The sequence below is a fragment of the Serinus canaria genome, chromosome 12 (assembly GCF_022539315.1).
Source record: "Serinus canaria isolate serCan28SL12 chromosome 12, serCan2020, whole genome shotgun sequence".
NCBI lineage: Eukaryota > Metazoa > Chordata > Aves > Passeriformes > Fringillidae > Serinus > Serinus canaria.
The window spans coordinates 4,722,468-4,740,797 of record NC_066326.1 but is presented as its reverse complement, the minus strand read 5'-3'; the positions used below and the strand labels follow the sequence as shown (position 1 = coordinate 4,740,797).

Below are 18,330 nucleotides of genomic sequence, written 5' to 3'. Positions count from 1 at the left end.
ACTCAAATGCTCTTTGTCTTTCTCTGGGTTACTGTGCTTACACAGAGCAAAAGGTTGATTTACCCTTAGGAGAAGACAATAACCAAGATCCTACTTGGCTCCTCATCCACATTTCAGGACAGAGCTCTGGCCTGACTGAGCTCTGCTGACTTCACTGAGGCAGTGACAGGGGACAGAGCTGACAGCACAGCGGGGACTTACAAAAACACTGGGCAGGGATGAAATCAGACATTACCCGAAGAGAAAGACGACACCCGACTGCTGGGCGAGCACGGCGTCTGCAGAGCAGCAAAGCCCAAACTCCTCTGAGATCCTCTGTCAGACTCAAAGCCTGCCTGCAGGCTGTGACCCTGCTCCTTCTGGCTGGAGGCACGCTGGTACCAGCCCCGGAGATGCTCTGCTACTAAGGCCTTGTGAATGTTTTTGGTTATGTGCTCCGTTTTAGCTACTTGCTTCCTGGGGAGCCTGAGGGTTGCGTAGGGGTTGTGCGGGACTCTGTCCACCTCGTCCTCGTGGCAGGAGCGGAATTCCCGGTACCGCTCGTAGCCGTAGTGCGCCGATGAGCGGTACGAGGGGTTCACGCTGTACTGCCCCTCCGTGTCGCTCTCGTAAACGTAGCCCCCGTTGTAATAAACATCAGGCTCAGTGTACGGGGAGTACCCGGGAATGTAGTAATTAGAGGAAGGCTGCTCCTGATTTTTGTGGAAGACACCAGTGCGGACGTCCTTGTGGGCCAGGTTTGGCATGCTTCCTGAACTCGCAGCGGAAATGTGGTGTTTCTTTGAGCGCCTTCGGCCCCTGGTCCTGTTGTCGAGAGTCTGAGTGGTGTAATAGGGATTGGGAGTGGGTGTCACGCAGTAATACTCTGCACTTGACTGGCTGGTGTAGGACGATCCATCGTCCAGGATCTCGGTGCTGCTGCTCCGCTGGGACTTGCAGAGGGAGAAGGCTGGCTTGTCAGCAGGAGCCTCGGACAGCAGGTGGGTCTGGGATTCCAGGCTTCCGCTGCGCTGCCGGCAGTGGTGTGGGGAAACATCTGGCCTAGAACAACGCAGATGTTGGCTGGTTAAAGGCAAGTCTCACACAAATAAACACACAGAGCATGCAAGGACAGGTCAGCTGCCTCCCCAGCCCAAGCACAACACAAATCCTGCCTTATGTTTCCACACAGAGTACTTGCAACGCACAAACTCAGTTTGGCTGAATTTTGTATTGGCTGCAACAGCAGGAGATCTGCCTTATAATAATCTGTCAGGCTGAGCAAGGTTAATCTGTGACAGGGACACACTGAGCTAAGGTCACAAACACACATTTGGTAATGATTTACGGGAGGACTCCCTCAGTCACCTGCAAACCGACTGCTATTGATGTGCTCCAGGGAGCTGTTCTAGCTCAAAGTGTCCAAATGCCATAGATAGACACAGCCAACAATAATGATGGAAGCTGTCTGAATCCCAGTAACTCTGCTTGTAAACAGAAAACTTTCCATCAGTAAACATCAGAACTCTCCATCTCCATTCCTTTCTAAAAGGAAAAGCTTACACAAGTAACGAGCTTGGAGCAGAACATGGGAAGATGGGTTTCCTTTGGATCTGTCTCTCAAGGCTGCATTACCCCACCAAACAAACCTTGAGCTAACATTCCTAGATTCTTAGCATCTTTCCTTCTCCACCCTAGATTGGCTTCTTAAAGTAATCTCTCTAACCAACATTCAGAAAGCAGTGGGAATCCTTACACTGGGTACAGCTGCTAGCACCAGATCTGACATGATCACGCAATCACCTGCTAACCTACTGCTCTTGATGTGCTCCAAGGAACTGTTGTAGTCCATAAAGTGCTCAAATCCCATAGATTTGGGCTGGAGACACAGCTGACACTAATGATGGGAGCTGTCTGAGTCCCAGCAACCCTGCTTTTAACAGAGAATTCTCCACCAGGCCCCACATGAATTCTGTCTGCTTTGACAATGTACCTGCTGAAATACTGATACCGACTGCGGGAAAACCGCACAGCCAACAAAAACCCTCTGCCCTCTTAACACCATTTGCTTTCCCTCTTGTGCTTCCCCAGCCAGGTGTGGCCCCCAAAGCCCAGGTCCCTTACTGCAGGTGGCTGCTGCTGTAGGCGTTGCGGGTGAGCACGGGGGTGGTGGGCATGCTCCTGCCGCCCTGCGGCGGCGCCGGCCGCTCCAGCGTGCGGAACGGGCTGCTGTGCGTCGAGAGCACGTCCCTGCAGCAAAGGAGACAAAGCCACTGGGGTTAAACGTCCCCCCACGAGTCACAGCACACCCACTACGGCCACCTGAAGTCTTGGAGATGCAAAAGGAAGGGTGGACAAATGTAAGGGGATGTGTGAAAAAGAGAGTGGTTAAATAGGAAGGAAAATGCAATCCCTTCCTGTGGGTAAAGGGAGGTCTTCACAGGATGAGCGGCAGGATAAGCTGCTGCCAAAGGACAGAACCATCGAGGAGAGACAGAGCAGGTAACAGGGAAGCAAATGAATTAGGCTTTCAAATGAAGCACATGGGTACATATGGCTATGATTTGACTTCTGAACTTCATGCAGAGGAGTGTTCCCCTAGTCTTGAGGGACAGATGAGAAAAAAAGCAAGATAAGGCATTGCTTAAAACTCTAAAACATTCTTTAGTGTGTCTTTAACAGCGTGCTCGCACAAGACAGTCCAAGAAATCTCAGGGTCAGTGGGAATCACTACACTGGGTACAGCCGCTAGCACCAGATCTGACATGATCACACAATCACCTGCTAAACTACTGCTCTTGATGTGCTCCAGGGAGCTGTTCTAGCTCATAAAGTGCTCAAATCCCATAGATTTGGGCTGGAGACACAGCTGACACTAATGATGGGAGCTGTCTGAATCCCAGTAACTCTGCTTGTAAACAGAGAACTCTCCATCAGGCCCCACATGAATTCTGTCTGCTTTGATAATGTACCTGCTGAAATACTGATACCATCAGGAGGGATGGGTAGGGTTTGGTGCTGCCTGAATCCACTAAGCACAGTCATCAGGAAAATGACAAGTTGTTAAATGAACACTGAAAAAACCCCCAGAAACTGACACAAAGAATGACAGCACAAACAACTCCTTAAATGCAGCCCTTGCTATTATATTTCTCACCCATCTCAAACGTCTTCACAAAAAATTATACTACTCTTTGGTTTGAGATACTGTGTCAACTGCTTATACACACTTTTGTTCCTGGCCAGGAAATTCAGCTCCCATCCCCACACCCTCTGAGCTCTGCTGGAATGCTCAGCAGGAACAGGATGCAGCTCGTGCCAGCAGGTGCAGAGTGCAGCAGCAGTGAGATCTGCCTACCTGGAGTGTCTGCTTTCCAAGAGCTGCTCGTTTATGGATGACTTCCTGAGATGAATTCTCTCCACGCCAAGGGACTTTGGTGGGGGAAGTCTTGGAGAAAGCTGTGCAGAGCTGGGTCTCTGTGCTGCTGCAGGAAGTGATTCACTGACTGTTGGAAAGGAATATGCACTTTGTTAGAGCAAATTCTGTGATATTTTTGCCCTGTGTGAAAATCTGTGGCCCCTAAGGAGAAGCACTTTGCAGTACAGAGACAATGACAGGAGCTGAGGATCTAGAAAAGATTTCCTGCCTGCACTGAGCTCTCACCACAGACAGGACAGTGAGGAGGCTCCTGCAGATCCCAGCAGCACTGACTCCTATGGAGACTACACCCAGCTTGGGGCTGTGCCAGATCACAGAATGCAACTTCCTGGGAAAACATCTGTTTGCAGAGCAATCCTTTCCAGAGCCAAGCAGACAAGCTCAGCCTCTGCAAAGGCCAGTTCCTCTCCCTCACCTTCCAGCTCTTGAAAATGACATTTTAAGAATTAGTTTTGAAACACAACCTAAAAGAGATTGACTTCAAAAGCAACTGAATGAGCAAAGACAACTGACAGACACATTTGGCTGAAGGCAATTGGGAAGATGCTGGTTTGATCCTTGTTCTTACTTTGCTTAGGGCACAACCAGGTCCCGACAGAGCCAACAGGAAACTCCAACTAATACATATAAATGCAGGACAAGCATCACAGAAAACACATTCACAAGCCTGGCTCCACTTCTGCTTGTACAAGCAGGAATCAGGTGCAAATGCATTTTATAGCACCACCTGGTTTGTACAAGTCTAAAACTGGGACAAACTGAGATGAGAATCAGGCCTGAACCGAAAAGTGAGTAATAATTTAGATAATGTTTGTCCCCAAATGATGATTACCCAGTTTAAGGGAGAGGCAGGCCAAGTCCTTTCCACCTTGTGGAACAGGGTGTGAGTGTGTCTGTGGGTGTGTGTGTGAAATGAGTAAGCTGAGCAAACACCAACCCATGCAAGATGCAAGCTCACCAGGGAACAGATAAACGTAAATAGAGCGTTAGTATCTGTGACTATTCCACCTTTCTCTAAGTTTTATGGCAGCTGTAAGGGCAGAAGGGCTGGGCTAATTCTCTCTATTTGTAAGTCCTTCAGTTCCAGCCCAGGCCCTAGGGACAATGAATCTGACACTCAGTGTCCTCAGCTTGCAGGTTGGTCATGTTAAAACCAACTTCCTTCTCTAAAGATGACTCAGGTCAGCTCACAGAGCAGAAACTTTCAAAAACTAACCCATTAAGAGGAAGGACATTCCTGAGTAGCTTTTTTTTCCTCTGCTATAAAGCAATTTATCATTGAAAGCCACCAAAACTATAGAATCATACAATGACTTGTACTGGAAGGGACCTTAAAGCTCATCTCATTCCAACTCCCTGCCATGGGCAGGGACACCTTCCTCTAAGAGATTTTGCTCAAAGCCCTGTCCAGCCTGGCCTTGAACACTTCCAGGGATGGGACATGCTAAAGGACATTAAGTCAAAGAAATATCTCTGAATGGACAAACTTAATGGGGAAAAAAAGGATAAGCATCATACCATCATCATAGGTGGTTGTGTCTGACAGGGAGCTGCTCTCGGATGGAATTATATCATCTGTGAATAAAAACAATCACTTCAAGCATGAAAGAGCCAACATCAACTTTCAAACAACTTAATACAGTTTATTTTCTAGAGTTTCAGAGCCAGCTGATACTTGTAGCACTGCAATCCTTATTCTTTAGCCCCCACAGCCTGAAGACAGTCCTGGTGCATCCTCACCCTGTGTGTTCAGCAAGCGACCCAGGTAACTATCAAAGGAGATTTTTTTTCCTTTTTTTAATCTGCAGCAGGAATCAGGCCAAGATTTACAAAGGTGTTTTCCACCCCACTTCCAAGAGATCTCACAGGGTGTTTAGGTGCTTCAGTAGGAGTCAGGAGCCTACACAGACATGTAGATCTTGGCTGCTAGCAGCTAATCTCCTCTAGGTACACCTGAAACCCCACCAGGTAGGTACAAAAAGCCTTTTAAAATTTGGCACTCACTTTTGAACGTTTCATCAATATACAGATCCTGTTTCAATTAATTTAAGATCAATCCAGAGTAATTCCACTGATTTCTATCAAGGTATTGCAAATTCCATCAACACAGAAAACAGGAACTGTTGCATACTAATTTTTTGTATCTTTTACATTTTGTTGTTCACTCACAGCAGGTCACTGAGCCTGTCTCACCTTGATGCTACACAATGAGAAACAGCCTGTCCTCGCTCAGGTTTGGAGCAGACCACCAGCAGCAGAGAAATGAGGCTGAACTAGAGATAATTAACCCATGGACAGCTCAATTCCTAGGTTGTTTCTGACACTGGGGTAAAAAACCTCCATGAATCTTCAAGCACGAGGGAGAGGAAGCAACAAAAAATGAGAGTGGCAGCCACTCTGTGTATGACACCTGCTTGTGCCCCCAGCCACCATGAGCACGTGCAATGTGCACTGCTCCTGCTGTCACAGTTTGCTGCCAGGACAGCTCTGGTTACAAGAATGCAGCAAACAGAGCAGCTGTTCAAAACCAGCAAAAATCAGGACTGGCCCCTGCCCTGGGGGGACCTGTCAGACCACCGAGGATGGGCTGCAGCTCTGCTTGCAACCTGACACTGGGAAAAAGCTCCAGGGGAGCTGATTAAAGTGGATTTGACCACAGGGTGGTAAAACATGGAACTGGGCCCAGTGTGGGGAGGAACAAAGCCTGCTGAGGAAAAAAAAGCCAGCCTAAAGCTACAGTGCTGGATTCAGGGGGGGGTGCAACACTGACATATTCAGATATGGTGACATATCTGAATTTAAATCCCAGGTCTGTGCAACTCCCTGCAAAGGAGGAAGAAACTCTGGGCTAGAGAGAGAGGAAAGGGAAGAGAAAGTGGAACACGGAAACCAGTCCAGTATGTCCTTCACCTCCTATCCCTGGGGCTGGGATGGAAACAGCTATGGTTTGGTTCAATAAATCAGTGGGACTACTTAACATATTACTTCCAACAAGTAATTCCCTGAATTCACAGACTCAAGTGACTCATCACTGCTCAGCTTCCTGAAACCCAGACCTGGAGCTCGAGAGCACCGCTGGTGATGGTGACAAAGTTACACAAAAAATCAATTACTGAGGCAGGGCACAGCTCTGCTTCAGGTAAACAAATACAGAAATAAACAACAATGATGGCATGATTGGATGGGATGGATGGGATGGATGGGATGGATGGAGCTCTCAGCTCACCAGCCTGCCTGGTCATTACCACACACCAGGTGCCCAGGTAATACAGGACCTTCCACAATCAGTATCCAGACTGGTGAGCAAGGGACTGGAAAGAGATGTTTCCCCTCCCCTCTGTCAATCAGGAACAAGCTGGGCCACATTAAATGCTGATCATCAGCCTTTCAGAATAATCATTTGTGATGATGGATAGCCCAGTGATGCCATGGTGTGTCAGGGGTAAGGACCCAAAACTCCTTCAACTGGCATGGATACTAACAGGGTTTCACACATTTTCTACAGAGCAGCAAGAATCTCATTTCCCTAAGGAGAAACACACTAAGAATAGAGGCCAAGAGTATCTGCTTTTACTGTGCTCATCAGTGGCAAATGGATTTAGTCAAAAAAATCTGTTTGCTACTAATTGCATTCATAAACTCCTGAAGTTCACTAATGACTTCTGGGAAATCAGGAATTTTGAATCAAGAAGCAATGCCCTCCATCCTGCAGAACACCCTGCCTGCTCTGTTTCTGCTGGAACTGAAGCACCACGGCAGGGATGGGGGAGATGTTGCATGTGGCAGCTCAGATGTACAAGTGCACTCATCACACCAGGAATTCAGGCATCAGAAAAGCTGCACCCAAGGTGCTGCTGCCAGCCTTTCTGTGCACAGCACCTTCAGCCCATACCTGGTGCTGGAACATGCCTGTGCTTGCTCCTAAAACTGTGACCTGCTCTGCCCCCAGCCTACACCAGTGCCCTGAGTCTATCAGATGCAGCAGTTTCATCTTCTTTTTCTTATTTAACTGCCTTGGAGAAGATAAAAACCATATACAAACTTTGTTCACATCTTTTCTAAGAAAGCCAAATTGCTCTTTTCCCCTCCTGTTTGCATCAGAACATGGGGAATTCTCTCACCTGGTAGAGCCAGAGTTGATTTCTGGGTTGGTTTTTTGCCACACTTGATTCTATATTCATTTATGGAGTTTTCTATCTCTTGTAGCTTTTTTACAGCATCAGCATACTCTTGCTTTCTTTTCTTCTTCACGTTTTTGCAGAGGTCTGGCTCACTGGCAAGTTTCTTTGCAGCTTCTACCAGCTTTTGGTGTATGATAAAATTGCTCTCCAAGTCCTGCAAAGTAGGATCCTGCAAAATCATGAGAGGAGTTATTTCCCTGTACTCCAGAGAGAAATTATCAATGAAAATTATTAATAAAAATGGTGGTGATTAAGTGAAATTTTGAACACAAAATACAGAAATACCAAAGTTCATAGACAAGACAATCTCAGCATATGAAAGTCTTAAATCTTATTTCTGACTAGGGTACAATTTTGAGATCTCTTGGGCAAGGTCCAAAGTTCTGAAGACCAGACCTTGAACAAATACTTTTAAATTCAGGTTTGGGCTGCTAAACCTCCTGCTATGAGTCCAACCCTGAAAACATCGTTCAAAATCTCTCCCTACTTCAGAGAATATAAAAATGGAAATTGGTATCACCATACCTACGTAAGAGGGAGTTTCAGGCTTTAATTAATTGTTTGTAAACTAGTTTGAGAAGCTCAGATGAAAGGCACGGCAGAAGTGCTAAGCAACACGTTATTAAATCTGGTCAGCAGGATTTTGGTTTAATAGCATTAAAGCAGTCCACAAAATCACTTTGCTGCAGACAAGGAGCACACCAGCCCTGTGAGGCAGGGCAGTGAGTTTCTGGTGAAAGGCAGATGCCAAGTGCCCAACACCTACTTATTTGGATGATACAGCTTGTTAACAAATCTCACAAGGAACGAGGGGGAATGGAGTGTGTCCAGAAACTGCAAACATCTGAATTACTCTATCACTCCAGTCAGTCCCTGCCAGCAAAGCTCATTTTAGCTTCTTGAGCAATGCAGGGAGGTTTTGCTCAGGTGGAACCTTCATTAAGCCACAGGTAAAACTCCTCCTCCTGTCACCTGTCACAAAACTATGCTCACAGACAGATGATTTTGCAAGGGGGATAGAGCACACCCCTGCCCATTCTGGGTTCACCCACCATCCCAACAGGACAAAGTCAATGCTCCAGAAAAGCCACGGGCTGCCAAATGGCATGATGCACCTGATCTTCTCTAATTAGCAGCAAAATATCCATTAAAATTCATGCAGGGGTTCAGGCTGGGTGAACTTAAGGCCTTTAGGAACAGCCAGTTTCCTGGTCAGTTCAAAGCGTGGCTGAAAGAAGGGCAGAACCCACCAAAATTTCCCACTCTACACAAGCAACTGCCCCAGCTGCCTCCTCTTAAAAGCCCCAGGGAAGAGCTGGATTATCCACAAGAGGCTTTGGCCACTGGTCTGGCCAGCCCAGCCCTCTGTGCAAACAAGCTGCCGTGCTCACCTCCTCACTGGGGAGCAGGTTGTCATCCAGCTTGAACGCCGTGCCAACGCGCCTCCTCACCTGGGGAGGCTCCTCTCCAGCACCCAGGGGATACTCCTTGGGCATCTTGCCTGTCAGCTCCTGGGAACAACAGAGAGGGCTCCAGGTAAGGCTCAGAGGGAGCAAAGGGCTCCCACCTGCCCGAGCCCAGTGTCAGGTGCAGCTCTCACCGCCTCTCGCAGGCAGATTTTCTTCAGCTCCTCAACTTTCTGAAGCAGTTTTTCCTGAAGGAGTTTCTCTTTCTTCTTTAGTTCCATGATTTTCTCCTTCTTCTGTTCTTCACTGACCTCTGAATCCTGAGAGCCTGGAAAACACAGCCTGTATCAGAGGATTTCCAGGTAAAGGCCATTTTAATTCTCTTCTAGTCTCATTTCCCTTTTAACAAACATGAGTCCCATTAAACCTGGCTACTTCACATTTATGTGCAGTATTACCTGATGAGATCAAACTGCCATTGCTGGCCATAATAAGCTGGTTCTTGGCCTCCAAAGTCACCAGCTTTGACACTTTTGGAGTTCCCATCTCTGTCAGATCCATGGCGATATCATCCAAACTTCTGGCTGATGGAATTTTTGCCTGAAGGAGTTAAAAAAAAACCCAACAGCCTCATTGAGTTACCTCTAATTAACTTCAGAACACATCACAGAAGATGACATTTCACCCATCATCTCCCACAAAATTAAGGGCTAAAGCAACAGCATCAGACAGGTGCTTGTGGTATACAAGGGCTATGTGGTATTCCCTTCCCCTCTCCCCCAAAACCTGAACCATCTCCCAGCTCAAAATCTCTGCAGCTTTCAAAACAAACACAGGAATGGAGACAAAAGAAAAGGCAGATTAGACAGCCTGATATGGGAATTCCCTCTTCCATGATTACACTTCCATAGGCCTTAACTGCAGGCAGGCTAAAATGGATCAAATACCAATACCACCATAAGAGACTGCTCAAAAAGCTGATTAAAACAATCTGTAGTTTTTCCCTGGAAAGTAGTTCAACCATGGAGAAACACATGCTGAAGGGTGTTGAAACCCATGCTTGCAGTAAAATGCCTCATAACTTACTTTGCTTTGCTTCCTGTCCAAGTAGAACTGGTGCTGACTGATTGCCATCACCCAGATGGACTTGATCAGGGAAGTGTTTGCATACCAGGTCTGCACCACCAGCCCACTCTGACCAAAGGTCCTTCTCGACACTGAAATTCTGAGGAGGTGAAAAGAAGTGCCATTTCAAGACAGGTCTTTGAGGTTTAAAGTCCACAATGCCTCTCTCCTAACCAGGTGAGGCTCAGCCTTTATTTTAGGGATGCAAAAACTCAGTTTTCCTTCATCCCATCACCCAGTGCTGCTGCAGATTTGGCCATGACAGTCTTTCCACTGCTCCAAGAACTCCTTGAATGGACACACAGGAATCTGAGAGGATACCCAGAGCTGTGAGAGCCCCAGTCTGCCCCACCAAAAGCTGGATCAGGATCAGTCCCAAAGCCCAGAGTAAAGTCAAGGGTTAGCTCTGAGGCACCTCCCCCCATCCACCAACAGGTGATGATGAGTTCCCTCTGTGGGCAAAGATCAACCCCGATGGCAGAACCTCCTCAGCCTCACCTGCGGGGATCGTGTACCTCCACAGCAAACTTCTTCTCACGGAAATACAGATTTTCCAGCTGTTTCCATTGAAAGAGCTGGGAGAATTGGGAGAGAGAAGCAGAACATGGTCACTAAATCCCCAAACCTCTCACCCCAAGGTGATATAATTTCAGTGAATTAAAATTCCAGTGTATCCTCAGCTATGGCATGGACTGAGCAGTAACTACACTCATAACATCAATTAAAAGAAGCACATAAGTATAGGATGCCCCCTCCAGTAATTTCACACTCTTACAGACAATGTGTTGCAAATTGAGGATTTTGCCAGTGACAACATCTGCCTCCATCAACAGCACATTTAATTTCACTGCTGGAAGTTCCCAGAGCTCTTGGCAGGGCAGCTAAAGTAATTTTCTCTCTGATTAAATGCAAAAATCTCTTTACAAGTAATTGTACAGACAACTATGGTCCTACTTCCCTGAGTCAGAACATCCCCAGGAAATGGCAGCAGCCTGGAAAAACCAAGACCCTTCTCTTGTGAAGACACTGTGTGAGACATCCAGTGTGACACTTTGGAGCAGAGGTACAGCATGTACAGAACAACAGCAGCTACAGGAGGAAGCCACCCCCAGCACATCCTCCTGCTAGAAACCCACATATTTCCTGCAAAGTGCCAGCTGGGAGAAGAGATCAAAGTCAGTTGGGGCTTGGCAGCTGCACCCGTGGGATCAGAATTCCATCTGAATTCGCTCTCCTTTCGCAGCAGCACCAGCCCTGCTCATCCCCCTGAGGATGAGCCATCAGGGACTGCCTCTTCCCAGCCCAGCCTCACCAGGTTTCAGCAGCACCACCTCCTGCCCCCTCCTCCAGCAGTGCCTGGATGCACATGGGGACCCCCATGGTGTCCCCAGGGATGTCCCCCTGACCATGAAGGGCTGCAGAGGCTCAGCAGCATGATGGAGTTTACATCAGCTGCTTGCCAGAGCTGCAGCCCACACAGAGGTAGTGGGGGTGCTTCCACCCAGCTGGGCAGGCAGGGACAGGGCTCAGTGAGAGATCAGCCCTGGACCCCAGAGATCCAGCCACGGCACCCAGGCCCTCACAGCAACTCCCTCCTTCCCCCACTGGAGCTTTTCCAAAGCCTCCAAGGGTGCAGCCACCACACCAGAATGCCCCAGGACACACAACATTCCCGCTGGCCTTTGCCAAAACCTGACATGCCATGCTACCTCCCAGTACAGAACCACTTCAGGTTCTGTAAAAAGTGACGTATCAGGCTGTGATGCATCTGAAGCATTTGTAACACAACGAAACATAGCCCAGCACATTTGTGTTTCAGGGGAAAAGTGGCTCTTTCAGCAGCCTCTGCCTCCGTTTAATTAAAACTTTCAGAGGACTAAAACTGCCTATTAGAACCTGCCATAGAAAAAGTGAAGCCAAGTGGAAATGTAATTTACTAGAATTAATAAATAATTTTCTCCGCGATCGTGGAAGTTTCCCTCTGCTGCTTAAGTAAGTTTGTTTGTCCCACAGCCCTCCTGCCCAGCCACACCGCTGTCAGAAACGCCTCCTTACAACTCCGCACTGAACTTGGAAAATAAATACATTTACAAAAACACCAAAAGGAAACAACCCAAGCAGTCTGCCAGGACATTGAGCAATAGGCGCCCGTGGGTGCTCCAGCAGCGATCCCAGCCGGGATCCCGGCACAGCCCCGGCTGCCTCCCCGCGTCCCGCACTCACCTGGCCGCAGCCCCGATCCCGATCCCGATCCCGGCTTCCCGGCCCCGCCGGGCAGTGTCAGGGGCGGCATGGGCAGGGCACAGCCGTGCCGTCCCTCTGTCCCTCCGTCCCTCTGTCCCTCCGCTCTGCTTCGGCAGCTTCGCCTCCCACTGCTGACACACGCCTGACATCACCACCCACCCGCTCCGCTGCCGCGCCTCCCACACCCCTTTCCCCAAATAAAGGGAAAACCCAAGAGCGGAGCGAACGAGGAGGATTCTACCGAGGGGCTGCCCCCCTTGGAGCCCCCCGGGTGCCTGTAGGGGCCAGGGCCGTGGGGGCTGCCCGGGGTCCCCGCGGTGCAGTGTCCCGGCCCCGCCAGCCTTGACTCACACCCAGAGGCAGCAGGTTCAACCAGAAGCATCATCCCGGCGTTCCCGGCCGCCCGCTCCCACGCTCGTAAAAACCATGGGCGTGCTTCAAACATGACCTCTGGAAAAAAAACTGCCTCGCTGCGCCTCTTATCGTGGCGAGGGATGATTCCCCGTCCCCTTTATCACTTCCTTTGGGTTTTTCCCCTCCGGATGCGCTCGACATTCCTAAGGGTTGCGGGAAAACGGAGCACCTGTCCCAAGGTGAGGAGGGTCGCGTTTGCCAGGAGGGCAAAACGCAGCAGCCCCAGCACCTGGAGCAGCCGCCTGCCCTGGCAGAGGGACACGGGGGTCTGTTCAAATCTGACATCAGGATTTTCTCGCACTTCCAGTGCGAGAGGAAAAAAAAAAAGAAAAAAGGCGTTTCCATTTTTAAGAAAACCTGCATGGAACTGCCTCAGGATGTGGGTAGAGCTTTGCTCCATTTCCTCCCCACCCTGTGAGATCCATCCCAGCCCAAAAGGAGCTGACGGGCGCCCCAAGCATTCGCAGCTGGGTACATTCAGCACAAAGACATCTCTGCCTCCTTGCCCAAAGTCTGGGAGAACTGCATGCAGCTCCCCCCTCTGCTGCTCCACAGCAGCAGAGATGGGAATTGGCGTTGTACCCAAGACGCATCTTTGCTCTTGAAGACTAAAAGTGCCCTGTCCTCAAACTATCTCACTGAAGAACAATATAAGCTCCTCAGCTATCACCTCATCTGATAAACCCTCCTAACTCAGGTCCTTGTAAAAAAAGGCTGGTGATTAAATGAACAGCTTCAGAGTAAGTTGTGAGCCAGTAGTATTTATGCAGATGCAAATAAAAATAATCCTGAATGAAAGTATTGCACTTTCCTGCCTAACACACTTGGATTCATGAAGAGGGAAAAATGGATTCAATACAAACAAGGACAAAGCACTAAAGTAATAACTTTCTTCAACTGAAATTCTTCTAACTCGTGGCCAAAAGAGAACACTCAGGAAACAGTCAGTGCTCTAAAGATATCCTACTCCCTTCAAATAGTCTCTATCCTGTACAGACATGTTCCTAAATAATTCCTAATTTCAATCTTACCTAAACTATATGCATATTTAAAGACAAAAGAGTGGCTAAAAAAATCTGGAAATCTGGAACTGGTTTTTGAGGGCTGGAAGAACAATTAGGAATAATTAAAATGTTTTTGTGGAAGTTTTGCAATGTATGTTCCCTTTAACCAGATGATTAAGTCCACCTGAGCTAATTAATGTTTTCTTAATAGCCTTCCCCATCCATGTAGGTTGTCAGATCCTTAAATGCTCCTGAAAACTACTGAGCATCCCAGGGGCTGCCTGTCTGACTCTGAGTAGAACTTGGCCTGGTCAAGGTTGTTTTTCTGATTTTTTTGATTTTTTTGGTAGAAGGCGGAGGCGCAGCTCTGATCACATCTCATTACCCAGGCACCTCTGTGCACCAGCCAGACTCCTACCACCCAGCTGCTGCTTCTCCAGCCCACGAGTTTAGGCTTCCCTGTATTTCTGCTGTGATTCAATTCCAGATACCAGGGAGCACTGAACAAAAAGGAATCGCCCTCTCTCCTGCACAAAAAGAACCGTGATAATCTAAGGCAGCCCAAGGAGACATGGCATGCCTAAGTGCTGAAACACCTTAAAAGCAGCAGATGGTTTTTCACCTGGCTGATCTTGCATCCAGTTTTGAATAAAATGCAAGTTTGTCCTGGCCTGACAGCAGGAGCAAACTGGCTCAGAAGAACGGCCCTGTCAGGATTGCAGGCAGCAGCTGGCAGAGACCCTGCCCAAAGACACGTGCATGCAGGAGAGCTGCTCAGGCTCTTGGCTCAGTATTGCTGTGAGCCTGATGAATTTTGTTTAAAAAACAATATTTTAGTACTTTTTACAAAGTTTCTTTCTGCAACCAGGTGTAAATGCAGAGAACAGCTGAGTGCAAGGGCTGTGTGGCCACATGCTGCTGCACCAGCCCACCGTGGCCAGAACTGTTCCCAAGGTTAGTGACAGATTCTGACCAAGAGCTAAATGACCCAAATCTCAGGCTTTCCACCCAAAGGGTCTTTGGGTAAGGTCAGCATGGAAGTGCAAGCCATGCCACAGTGTTTGCAGCAGCCTTTCCCTCGGGAAGCACTTCCAAAGCACCTCGTGGTACGTGCAGTGCCTGCAAGGAGGCTCAGCAACCAGCACCTCAGGAACTGGCTGGGAACAGCAATCTGCAGACAAATCTGGCAATTCAGAGCAAGGAAACATAAAAGATTTCTGCCCACAGGAATGCACTCCACCCGATGAGGGAAATTACCACCCTGGCAGCAGCGCTGGGAGCAGGCTGTGTTTCAGCCCCTCCGCTGCACTCAGCTGTCTGGCACCCTGCCTTCAGCTGGAATCCTGTGTTTCACTGCTGCTGGGCCTGCCCATGGAGGGAGGCACCTGAGGAGATGGCAGCAGAGCCAAACTGCCCCACCTGCAGCAACTTCTGAGGGAAGGAGGCAGACAGCTCCCACCTGTGCCAGCGTAACTTGGCAGAGCTCACCTGCAGGCATCCTTCATCCTTTAAATATTAAACCAGTCCTCTAAAAACCTTTTCAATCATGTATTTTTTTAATACCTTATGATGCTTTTGTGCCTGGTCCTCAGCAGCACTTGCATCATAAGACTGAGAGATGTCTCAACATCAAAGTACCCCAAAACATTTGTGTTTTGCAGCAGGCGACGTTCAAGCAACTTTTTGCACATCTGGAAAGATCTGAATTTCAGAGCAGCCTCATAAAAACCCTGTGTTTTTTTAAGTAATTATGTGAATTTAGTATCTTCTATCTAAATCAATGGCTTGGTGAGAAATAAACACCATAAAAGAAATCTCTGCCTAATTAGAGCTGCCTGCTGAGAAGGCTGTTCCAATGCTGCTGTGTTCTGAACTATTCAGCAGAGCAGGACAGCAAATTTACATGAAGTAAATGCTCTGCAAGGGAAAACTTTCAGCATCAACTCTCAGCATATGTTGAATTAAGAAAGAAGTATCATAACACCTCCTCCTCAGAGCTCAGGAGCAATGCATCCCAACAAAGAGAAAGTAATGAAAAAGTGTCAGGACGCTTGCAAGGATGAACAAAGAGCTCCTGGACAAACTCATTCACAAAAAGACCCCTACAGAGGGAGGGAGAAATACAGAGAAATTGTCTGAGCAGCCAGGGGTCTGGTTTGGAAGGCTAAAGCCCTGAAATTGTTAAATCCAGCCAGCAATATTGTGAAGGTGCTGAGGCACTGGCACAAGGTACCCAGAGAAGATGTGGCTGCCCCTGGATCCCTGGAGTGTCCAAGGCCTGGTTGGTTGGGGTTTGGAGCACCCTGGGACAGTGGAAGGTGTCCCTGACATGACAGGAGGGTTGAAATGAGATGATCTTTCAGGTTCCTTCCAGCCCACACCATCCTGTGATGAACATTCCCCAATTCAAAACGAGTATATGCTAACAAAAACACTTCTGAGAACACAATGCAGTCAAGACATCAGGCAGTAGAAACTATATTCTTGGACATTTGAAACACCACAGCAAGATTAGTTCTTCTCTTCAGATAAGAGAGTTAATTCATCACGAGGGAGTCGCCCACAGAAACACAATGAAGTGGGAGAACAAGTCAAAGAGCCAGCAAGCTGCCTTCTGCAGCCCTCAGAGGATCCTCACATATTGGCTGAACGCAGAATAAACTCAACTCATGCCTTAATACACCCTCCATTAACAAGACTTACATTGTTTATCTCACCAGTGAGAAGAACAGGGTAGAGATAAAGGGAGATCTATTCTGGCTTGAAATGACAAACAAAGTCCTGGGACCTGTTTTAGGCTTTTCCTGATTGATTCAGAGGATACTGGGGACAGGATCTTGGCATGCCACCTCACAGCAAGCAGAGGCACTTCTCCAAGCAGGAGGTGACTCTCAATATTAACTGCAACTGAAAGAGAATATGTTTGCAAAGCAGCAGGACTGCAGAGCTAATCCCAGGTCTGAGCTCAAATCTGAACAAGAGTTGCCAAATCCAGTCTGTTTTAGTGCCCTGTGAGACTTCAGGATGATAATCAAGTGAGCTCAGTATAACCTCCAGCCTGTGTGGAGCCACTGCTTTTATCTACAAAGACAATGTTCATAAATGATACACAAAATAATTCTCCCTTTTCAGTCTGTTAGAGAGCTGGAGCACAGTGCTTCCCTCAGTGCCTCAGCTGGCAGTCCTGGGTGATGGGGAACACTTGGGCTTTTCCAGAAACTGCTCCCAAACCAACACAAGCTCCCAGGAGTGACTTGGAGCAACCAAACTCCCTTGCCCAAACCATCTCAGGTTAGCCAGAAAAATATTAATAGCTGGAGCCAAACCTCCCCAGCCAGCTCTGCACAGACAGACAGCCAGGGCAGGTTCTCCAGGTCCAGCCCCAGTCACACACCAGGCTCCCCTCAGCCCTGGCAGGGCTGGCTGATAGGGATCTGGAGATTGCTTCACCCAGGAACTCTCCTGCAAGTTCCTTCCTGTGAGGAGCTCTCAGCCTTGGACTCCACACACTGGTGTTGATCCAATAACAAAATCTTGGGATAACCACTGCGCTCCAAGGCTCGGATTTAGCTGTCTTTGCCTGAAGACCTACTTGGATAAGGCCAAAAGATTTCACTTTTTTAAGAGGGTGGTTACATTTCTTTGGATTTAACTGATCCTCCATTAAGTGGTGCAACTAACGTAGATTTTATTTCTATTATTAATAGTAAAATTTTATTCTAAATATGGACTTGGCTCTTGCAAGATGCCTGTGATTCTGTGGTGAAGCAAACACACCTGACAGCACTGCAGAAAAGACAGAGAGCAGAATAAATCCCCCTGATGTGAATTCACTGTGGCACAGACACCAAGTCCTGTTAAAGCCTCCCATCCAAAATGCTGCAGCTTTCCCATCACAACCAATGTCAGAGAGGTTTGCACACTCAGACATCATTTGTAGCTTTAAAATTCAGGAAGGCCAACTTGGTTTTCATTAGACTTGGACTCAGCCTTTCCCTTTTGTTATTCTCTATTTATCTATCAGCTGCATGTATATTTAAACATCACCAACTGGAGAAGTGGAGCACAATGAGGATGCTCTTTCCCAGATGGCTGGGGATAAACACAACAGCAGTTTTGATCCCTGGTATAAACAGCTGGATAACACCAGCACACGGCAGTTGTGAGTTTGGCTCCATTCCCAAAAAGCAAAGCAAGAAAATTCTGCTAAATCCAGCAAAACTAGCACTGCTGCTCCAAAAGACAAAAACAGCTCACATGCCTCTTCCCCTCCTGCCTGCTGCTCCAGAGACTCCTGGGAGACTCAGGCAAGCTGTCCATACTCTTCTCTCTCTGAAATAAATTCTGATGCATGCATAAACATGAACAAACAACAACACTGATTAAAAGGAACTTCTATTTGCTGCCTCACAGGCAGCAGGGCTGGAGTTACACTGAAATAAGCAGCAGTATCTCAGCATTTTAACTCCAAACCCAAGTCTGGGTGTGGGTACCCCTCTAGACCTGATGTCTGCTTTTCCTCCCAAAAGTGATCTGAT

The 18,330-nt window shown here is 48.0% G+C and overlaps 1 protein-coding gene across 6 annotated transcripts in view; it reads right to left on the bottom strand.

The window, feature by feature from the left end:
• Positions 1 to 18,330, bottom strand: part of FRMD4B (FERM domain containing 4B) — a 131,320-nt gene that overhangs the window by 3,703 nt on the left and 109,287 nt on the right. For 5 of the 6 annotated variants that reach the window (XM_050979269.1, XM_050979270.1, XM_030228037.2 and 2 more), the window contains exons 12-21: positions 10,629 to 10,705; positions 10,092 to 10,230; positions 9,464 to 9,605; positions 9,200 to 9,333; positions 8,991 to 9,110; positions 7,540 to 7,768; positions 4,937 to 4,993; positions 3,338 to 3,485; positions 2,104 to 2,229; positions 236 to 1,041 (exon numbers count right to left, since the gene is read on the bottom strand). In XM_050979269.1, the coding sequence (XP_050835226.1) occupies positions 236 to 1,041; positions 2,104 to 2,229; positions 3,338 to 3,485; positions 4,937 to 4,993; positions 7,540 to 7,768; positions 8,991 to 9,110; positions 9,200 to 9,333; positions 9,464 to 9,605; positions 10,092 to 10,230; positions 10,629 to 10,705 (1,978 nt within the window). The remainder of the gene's footprint in view (positions 1 to 235; positions 1,042 to 2,103; positions 2,230 to 3,337; positions 3,486 to 4,936; positions 4,994 to 7,539; positions 7,769 to 8,990; positions 9,111 to 9,199; positions 9,334 to 9,463; positions 9,606 to 10,091; positions 10,231 to 10,628; positions 10,706 to 18,330) is intronic. The other variant, XM_050979271.1, reaches the window with a different exon arrangement.